The sequence below is a fragment of the Pongo abelii genome, chromosome 6 (genome assembly GCF_028885655.2).
Source record: "Pongo abelii isolate AG06213 chromosome 6, NHGRI_mPonAbe1-v2.0_pri, whole genome shotgun sequence".
Classification (NCBI taxonomy): Eukaryota; Metazoa; Chordata; class Mammalia; order Primates; family Hominidae; genus Pongo; species Pongo abelii.
This window is the reverse complement of record NC_071991.2, coordinates 8,837,642-8,846,561: the sequence shown is the minus strand read 5'-3', so window position 1 is coordinate 8,846,561 and position 8,920 is coordinate 8,837,642. Positions and strand designations below refer to the sequence as shown.

The 8,920-nt window shown below is 45.8% G+C and overlaps 1 protein-coding gene across 5 annotated transcripts in view; it reads left to right on the top strand.

The window, feature by feature from the left end:
- Window positions 1-445: 445 nt before the first annotated feature.
- The window catches only part of SMURF1 (SMAD specific E3 ubiquitin protein ligase 1), a 116,471-nt gene continuing 107,996 nt past the window's right edge, over window positions 446-8,920 (top strand). For 3 of the 5 annotated variants that reach the window (XM_024250422.3, XM_024250421.3, XM_054560191.2), the window contains exon 1: window positions 446-867. In XM_024250422.3, the coding sequence (XP_024106190.1) occupies window positions 813-867 (55 nt within the window). In that variant the 5' untranslated portion in view covers window positions 446-812. Of the gene's footprint in view, window positions 868-2,116; window positions 2,418-8,920 lie in introns of those variants that run through there. The other 2 variants (XM_054560192.2, XM_063725642.1) reach the window with 2 other exon arrangements.

Below are 8,920 nucleotides of genomic sequence, written 5' to 3'. Positions count from 1 at the left end.
GTCTCTTTGAGAAGTCCCTCCCTTGAACTTGCACGATCGAAAGCTCTTTACTGAAAAAAACTGGTATTGCACGCCTGTGTGCAAGGAGCTTGGTGTGGACACTGCCCACGGTTTCATGCAAACCACTCTTCAGTCACTCAGGAGCCCAGAGCCTCGCAGAGACAGGGGCCAAGACAGAGGGCGACGGCGCGCTGGGCCCCGGGGCCAGCGCTGCTCTCCCTTCGCGGGCTCGCGGCCAGACCCTCCCACCCACCGGCCACAGGAAGCGGGAAGACCCCAACCCGCGGGATCCGGGCCCCGCGCGCCCGAGGCAGGCGGGCGGGCGACGTAGCGGCGCACCCCGCCCCGCCCCGCCCCGCCGTACGTGGCGGGGGCGCGCACGCACGCAGGCGCGGGGGCGCGCAGGGCCGGGCCGGCACGGCGGCGGGCGCGCGCGCGGCTCGGGGAGGCGGCGGCAGCGGCGGAAGCGGCGAGGGCGGCGGGCGTCCGGCTCTGAGGTGGTGGAGGTGGTGGAGGTGGTGGAGGCGGCGGCGGCGGCGGCGGCGGCAGCAGCAGCGGCGGCGGCAGCTCGGGACTGGGCTCGGCTGGGAGGAGCGAGGGTCAGAGCGCCGCAGCAAGCGCCGATCTCCCGGCTCGACCATCCGCCTGCCGCCCGGACGCCTGGGCCGCGGAGTTTGTGTCCCGGCTCGGACCCCGGCGCCCAGCCCGGAGCCGTAACCTTGAGGCGGCGGCGGCGGCGGCGGCGGGGCCGGGCCGGGCCGGGCCGGGGGGCGGCGGCGCTGGATCCGCGGCTGCCCGATCGTTGGCGGGAGATGTCGAACCCCGGGACACGCAGGAACGGCTCCAGCATCAAGATCCGTCTGACAGGTACGGCCGGCGGGAGGCCCACCCGCGCCCCGGCGCCCCCTCGTCCGCCCTGGAATTCCCCTCAGGGCGCCCTTGGAAGCGGCCCTCCCCCACGCCGGCCGTTGTCCCAGGACCTCGTCACCCCCTTCGGCGTGCGCCCCTCGCTTCTCCCTCCCGGCCCCGCCCCCTCGCCGTTGCCCGGCCCCGCCCCGCCCCCTGGCCGCTCGCGCCCCCTCGGTCTCGCATTCCCTCCCGTTCCCCCGCACCTGCCCCCTCGTATCCCCGTCCTGGCCTCGCCCCTCTCATTTCCATTTATGACCACGCCCCTTGTATCTCCTTCCCTGGCCCCGCCCCTCGCTTCTCTTTTCCCGGCCCCGCCCCTTGCATCTCCTTCCAGGCCCTTTCCCCTCACCTCTCCCCGGCGCGAACCTTTGCCTCTCCCTTCCCTTCCTCTCCCTAGCACCTGACCCCTCGCTTCTCCCTCTAGGCCCCGCCCCCTTGCCTTTCACCTCCATCCCTGGTGGTACTTTCTCTTCCCCACCTTCCCCCCACCCGCACCTGACCCCTCATATCTCCCTGGCCCCGCCCCCTCGCTCCTCTCTGCTCCCGCCTCCTTTCTGGCCCCGCCCCCTCGCTTCTCCCTGCGTCCAGCTCCCTCGCTTCTCTCTGGTCCCGCCCCCTCACTTCTTTCCTAGCCTGGGCCCTCACTTCTTCCTGGTCCCGCCTCCTCACTTCTTTCCTAGCATCGGCCCTCACTTCTTCCTGGTCCCGCCCCCTTGCTTCTCTCCTTTTTTTCTCCTCCGCCGTTTTTACCCCCTCCATCCTTCTCCTCGCTTCCCATCCTCTCCGCCCACCTGCCCCCTCGCTTTTCCCTCCTGGCCTTGCCTCTGTTTCCCTGGTGCCATCCCTCACTTCTCACCACTTTCTCATCATCTATCTTGCTTTCCTGTTTCCCCTCCCACCTGCTCCCTCCCCTCATCCTCCTGGTCTTTCCCACCACTTCCAACCTATTTTGCTACCTCCCCTTCCACTTGCCCCCTTGCTTCTCCCCTCCTGCCCCCACCCACCCTCTTGTCACTCCCCCATCCTTTTTCGTTTCTCCCTCACCCCCCACACCGTCCTCCTCCCTTCTTCCCCTAGCCCCGCCCCTCACTTTCAAGCCCCGCCCTCATTCCTGCCTAGCCCCGCCCCCTCGCTGCTGTCTGGCGGGGCCTCCACCCTTTCTTTCCTTCAGCCTGAAATTCCTCAATCCTATCTTGTAGCTGCTCCCAGTCCTGCTCTCCTCACTTCCCCCTGGTCCAGCCCTCTTCAGTCTCAGTCTGGGCCACTTCCTGTCTCTTAGGCCAGACCGCTAGCTACTTTTGACTCTGCTTCTTCAATTTTTACCTTTTCTGCATTTTGTTTCACCATCACCCCCACACTCAGCAACCCCGAGCGCCGTGAGGCTCTGATCCCTACTCCCACACTCACTGGAGGCTTTGGAAGCTGCCCACACGCAAGCTCCTTGATTCATTTCGTCTTCAATGAAAAGTCCGTGTTTCCTGGGTGGCTCTGTAGTGCCACCTTCAAGGGTGAGCGCAACGCTCTGCCGTGGGCCTGCGACTTGGTGGCGCGGATGTGATGCCAACCTGTCTCCCCCCCGGGTTCCGGAGGTTCTGGACCAGGCTGCATCCTCGTCTTCCCTTTCTCACTCTCATTGGTACTACTCTCTTCCCAGTTTCAATTCATCCCTAAAGCAGGATGGCCGTGTTGCAAATGCGGCTCTGCTCCGGGACTTTCCAAACTCGAATATTTCCAGCTCTGGAAGGAAACTAAAAAGTTCATTCTAATCCCCGTCAGGGATTTTCCCCTGGATTTTTGTGTTCAGTGGCTCAGTCGGGTGAGAACTCCAAAGTCCTGGTCTGGTCAGGTCCTTTCAAAGAGAGAATGAGCGTTTTGAACACTTTATGGCAGATGCGCAGCCATAAAGTCATCGGTAAAATCCATGCAAACAATAGGTAATTTTTTTTTAACTAAAATTTACTTTGACAGCCCATAGTTGTTGCATGGCCCAACTTTTGTCTTAAGGTTTTTTTTTTTTTTGTATAAAGATATCAAATAATGATTTGGACCCAAACCCAGACCCTGGTTTTGTAATGTAAGAGGTAGTTTCCTCTGAGATCTTTGCTTCTGGGGAAATACATTTCTTTATGCCAGGGCTGATAGGAAACACTTCTCACTTTGTAGATACAATGTAGATACATTTTTATTTATGTGGTAAGATAAAAGTAACATTTTTGAGATTGTAATACTTGTAAAGCTTTTAACTTGGTTCTGATTTACAACTCAGTCTGTAATTGACATCAGATTGGTTTCAGTTATCTTGTTAAAAGCGAAAGCAACTGATTTTGTGTTAGAAATATGATGAATGTTTTAGAAGGAATAGGTTTTAATTGAAATGTTTATGTCTGGTGTATGTATATTAATCAATCGTAGTTGCCCAAGCCTGGGCCTTGAAAGGGAGGACTTGGTTTGTCCTCCTCCCAAATTATTTTTGGATTCAGGAATTTAGATTATCGAAGCAAGAATGCTTTAAGGAATTTTTGGAGGACATTTGATAGGGAAGGATCAGGTGATGAGTGTTCTTTCTGAAACACCTTTACCTTTTCCCTTTCCCTTTCCCTTTCAGTAGATGTTATGAATGGCTTGAGAGGATCTGTGAGTGTGATCATCCTTACAATAGGATTGCGGTTTAGCGGTGATGGTGTACACATGCAATGCCATTACGTGGAACCTTAGTTTACCTCGAAAGGTTTGAACTAGAAATTTGTTGATGGTGGAATAGGTTTTAGCCTCATCTTTCTGGTTAAGGGAAGTTTGAATTCTCACTTCTGGGATGTTGAGTAGCAATCTTTCAAAAGTTGAATACTTTTGTTACAGGTTTCAGAGTTTATTTCCATGTTTGTTATTTGAAAAAAAAAAAGGACTTTTAAAAATGAGGGATATTTCAACCAGTCAATGAATACACACAGAGCGAAATTCAGTGCAAAGACAGTGAAAATGGCCTGGCGCCGTGGCTCATTCCTGAATCCCAGCACTTTGGGAGGCTGAGGCGGATCACGAGGTCAGGAGATTGAGACCATCCTGGCTAACACGGTGAAACCGTCTCTACCAGAAATACAAAAAATTAGCTGGGCACGGTGGCTCACGCCTGTAATCCCAGCACTTTGGGAGGCTGAGGTGGGGCAGATCACGAGGTCAGGAGATTGAGACTGTCCTGACTAACACAGTGAAACCTCGTCTCTACTAGAAATACAAAAAATTAGCTGGGTGTGGTGGCGGGCACCTGTAGTCCCAGCTACTCGGTAGGCTGAGGCAGGAGAATGGCTTGAACCTGGGAGGTGGAGCTTGCAGTGAGCCGAGATTGCGCCATTGCACTTCAGCCTGGGCGACAGAGCGAGACTCTGTCTCAAAAAATAAAATAAAATAAAATAAAAGATACTGAAGATACTACATTTAGAACTTTGGGGTCCATGATTCTTTTTGGGGGTGAATAGGGCATTAGATTTACAGTTAGGAGACCTAGATTCTAGGCAGGTTTCTCATTAACTACATGTTACAGAACAAGTTATTTAACCTTTTGGGTCTCAGTTTCTTTATATATCAAATGAGATTTCAGCTCCATTATAATACTCTGATCATCCTTCTCACAGGGTATATCAATTTAGCTACCTACTTATTTCAAATTACTGTTGGGCACTTGGGCTTACTGGTATTCTTAATCCTGATATTCAGAAAATTGTATTGGAGTGTAGCACATGTGTTTGATTTATGCCAAGCATTAATTTTGCATATTGATTACATTTATGACTTTATTTCTTCATGTGGGATTGTTTTTGAAAACTGTTGGGTAATATGTTGAACTGCTTTGGCAACCTGGTCTAAACAGTAGAAGAATATTTGAGCCTTTATATTTAAAATAATAACATTTTAACGAATGTTTTTGTGGTATTTTAGTAGGAAAATAGTTTTTAAATGGTTTCAGTAGGTTTGGGGGCATAATATATCCAAAATCAAGTGATCTTTGTTAAAGAGCATATCTTGTAATCATTGGAGTTCACTGGCAAATCAAACACTTTAGAAACATTTTGATTGAAAAATCAAGCAGGATTTGCAAAAACTTTGTTCTTATCTGGTACACAAATGAATCCCAGACACATTGTTTAGGCCACTTTGGGTAAAAGAATGCTCTTCAAGAAAATTAAATTTTATTGTAATGTCAACCAATTAGTTGAAATACCAAGTGCCTGAACTTTTTTGTGCTTTTATGCATTGAAATACTCTCAGATGTCCTGGTGTTTTTATATCTTTTGGAGCATGACTGCATATTGTGAAGTAAGAAAGACTCTAATTCCAAATAGAGAGGAACAAAGAGACTTTCGTTGATAGCATGTGGAAATAGGAGGTGGTTTTTAAAATTGTAGCTCATGGGATGTAAGGGTTACTTGTGTTTTGGCATTCAGATGGTGCAACTTTGAGTGAAATAGTTGTGGTAATAGCTGTTGATGACGTTGATTGATCAATTACAGGTGTCTCAATTGATTCAAAATAGTTAAGTTTCTCAAGAAAGATTAAGAAAATTGTTAAGACTGTTGACTTTGTCAATTTGTACCAGCTAAGACCCTCACTTACGTAAGGCAGGCAAAACTTTTGTTTCAAAAACCATATAACACAGTTGCTGTGATAAGATGGAATAAGTGGTCAGTTTTTAGCTCCCTTTGCATTTACATTTTCCTTAGGGTCTGCTTCAAGTTTAGGAAGATACAGTTAAGGCAGTTCTTTGAGATGAATTATTGGAAGGTGTAGGATGGGTTAGAACAAATGCTGTTCCAAAACTTGAATTGCAATTATACTTTAAGAAGAATCACATTCTGCCAAATAGAGGTTTTTATCATTGATTTTGTGATTTGATCACATTTGTGTTGCCTTTTAAAACAACTTTCTTTTTTCAAATCCATTTTTTTTTTCCTTTTAATCTTCTTGGCCCACCCAACTGACTTTAGACATGAAATCTTTCATATGCTTTATTTCTACCTCCATTTTTACAGTAGTTGTGATTTATTAAACTAGGATTTTTTACTTCAAGTCCATCTGTCAGAGTTTAAAACCTCTAGTCTTGCGGTTATAAAAGTCGTTTCTGAATGTTGGGTTTTTCTTTCTCTTCCACACATTTTCATTTTCTTGGTTCAGTCACAATGTCAGGTTCTAGTGTGGAAAATTGGGTGAAAGAAAGGAGGTTTTGGAGGCTGTGTTATTTATGAAATATTTCCTCATGGATTAAGAAAGAAAAAAAGACAAAAAGGCAAATAATGTTTCAATATCACCTTAGTGATCCAGTTAACTAGACTAGCTGTTTTGTACAACATCGTGGGCACTGGTTAACAGTTAAAATAGCTGAATTTTATTAAAATAGTTAAAATAGCTGCGTTTTATTCAGTGGTTCAAAAAAGCCTCAAATGGATGAAATAACTTGGTATCTTCGCCATGCTCTGATTTGCTGGGTAAGAAAGCTAACTTTTAGGATGCTTATTTGGATCAATTTTTATAATTTCAAAACCATTTTAGAGGCTAATTTTTTTTAAACAAGGAATATACAATTTTTTTTTTGTCACTGAACAAGTTTTAAATTACTGGTTTGTTATTTTGTAAGTGAGTTTGTAAGTGAAAGCCTCCAACTTAAATTAGCTTCTTGTCCAGGGAACTCATTCTGACTGACTAAAGTCCCTAAGGCCTTTCTGGTTAAAGGAAAGCCATGGAGCTATGTTTAAAAAATAAAAGCACATAGCCATGGGGCTTGGGCATATCTTCTTTTTAAAATGTCACTATTACTGTTTTGTCTCCAGATGCAATTTAATCCATTTAGATATTTAAACCAAGTGGAATGTTGTTTCCACATTTCTGGACTAATGGGGGAAAAAGAACCCTCATATTGTTTTAAAACAAGGCTTAAATAATGTATAATCAGCACGTCTGGTGACGCGCCCCACTCTGTAATTCCAGCTGTGTTCACCTCCACTGCAGCTGAAAGGAATTCTAATTGGCCGAGGAATGTCGGCAACATCGTTTATCACTGAGCAGGAACCTATCCTCCTGGCTGCTGGGTGATGCATTTCAGATGTTTTAAGCTCTGGAGCCCAACTTGCAGCTTGCTTTCAGGAGTCTGGAGGAGCATGTCACGAAGCTGCAGATTGTAGATGGCAGCCTGCGTTCTTCTTTGTATGTTGGGCATCCGCTGAGTTCTCTAAAGGGCATGATGCTTTCCTGTGGTTTCAACACTGGACTGGGGATCAGAAGGTCTGAATTTGATTTCTAATTCACACAAGTACCACAATGAAGAAAGGGGAGGGGGTGCATAGAATTATAATCTTTTCATGATTCAGTTTTCCTGTCTTTAATGCCAGAGATCTGTCTTTTTAGATCACAAAAGGACCTGCTAGAGATGGATTAAATATTTTAATGAGTAGTTATGAATTATTTATAGAGTAGCACAATGTTAATATGGTCATAGATTCCTGTTATGTCTTATTCCTAAAAGCCAGGTAAATAATAAATCTAATAATGTACTTTGACATTGAAGAAAATCTATAGAACCGGTTAATAAACATGGAAAAATAATACAATGAATTGATAAATTATGTATTCAGAAATTTCTTAGAGAAATAGTGTTAGAAGCCAAAACCAGCATTATCTTTATTTTTATTTTATTTTATGTTTTTCCCAGGCCAGGTAATGTGCCATTGGACAGCATCATGTTTATTTTTTGTTTTGTTTGGAGATGGGGTCTCATTTTGTTACCCAGACTGGGGTGCAGTGGCACCATCACGGCTCACTGCAGCCTCGACTTCTTGGGCTCCAGTGATCCTCCCACCTCAGCCTCCCGAGTAGCTGAGACCACAGGCATGTGCCACCACGGCTGGCTAATCATTGTAGTTTTGGTAGAGATGGGGTTTCGCCCTGTTGCCCGGCTGGTCTTGAATTCCTGAGCTCAAGCAATCCACCTGCCTCAGCCTCCCAAAGTACGTGGATTACAGGCATGAGCCACTGCACCTAGCCAGCATCATCTTTAAATGATGAAATTGTGGAAACATTCCCATTAAAATCAGGAACAATGCAGGGATGTACACTGTCAAAATAGTTATTAATAACTAGAGAAAGACATCAGAAAGCAGGAAACAAAATTGCTGTTATTTACAGATGTTATGATGTATCTTTAAAAGCCCAAAACATCAGCTGAAAAACACTTATAAACAATAAAAAACTTTAGCTGGATGGAAAATTTCTCCATGGCAAAAAATAGGATAAAATCAACATGCAAAGACAAACTAGGAAAAACAATCTATAATGAATACGAAAATGAAAGTCTGGTTTTCCTAATATATAAAGAGCCTTCAGAATCAATTAGGAAAAGGCCAGTACCTAATAGGCAAAGAATATGGACAATTGACAGAAAAGAAAATGGAAATGGATTTGAAACATGTGAAAAGACAACCCTATTTTCTCTCTTCTTTCCTTTTCTTCTTTAGAGATGGGGTCTTGCTCTGTCGCCCAGGCTAGGCTAGAGTACACTGGCGTGATCATAGCTCACTGCAGCCTGGAACTCCTGGGCTCAAACGATCATCAGCTTCCTGAGTAGCTGGGACTACAAGTGTATGCTGCTGTGCCCTGTTCTCTGTAATGCCCATTTTCTTTTTCTAAAAATTTATTTTTAATTGATAATCAGCCCTATTCATACTAAACAAACTACAAATTAAAAGTAAGAATGAAACAATTTTTCATCTAGAAGAGTGGCAGATCAAAGAGTTTGAAAATCTTCTGTGATGAGACAAGGGTGTGGAAAAACAGGTCTTTTACCCTAGTGGTTGAGAATATAAATTGATAGAGTAGGTACTAAGAGCAGTTTGGCACTGTCTATCAGATCATAAATGTTTATGCTCTTTGATTTAGCAATTCTGCATGTAGGACTTTTTTTCTTATGGGTGTTTTCACACATTTATGTAAAGTCTGGTGTGCAAAATCATTGCAGCATTGTTTGAAA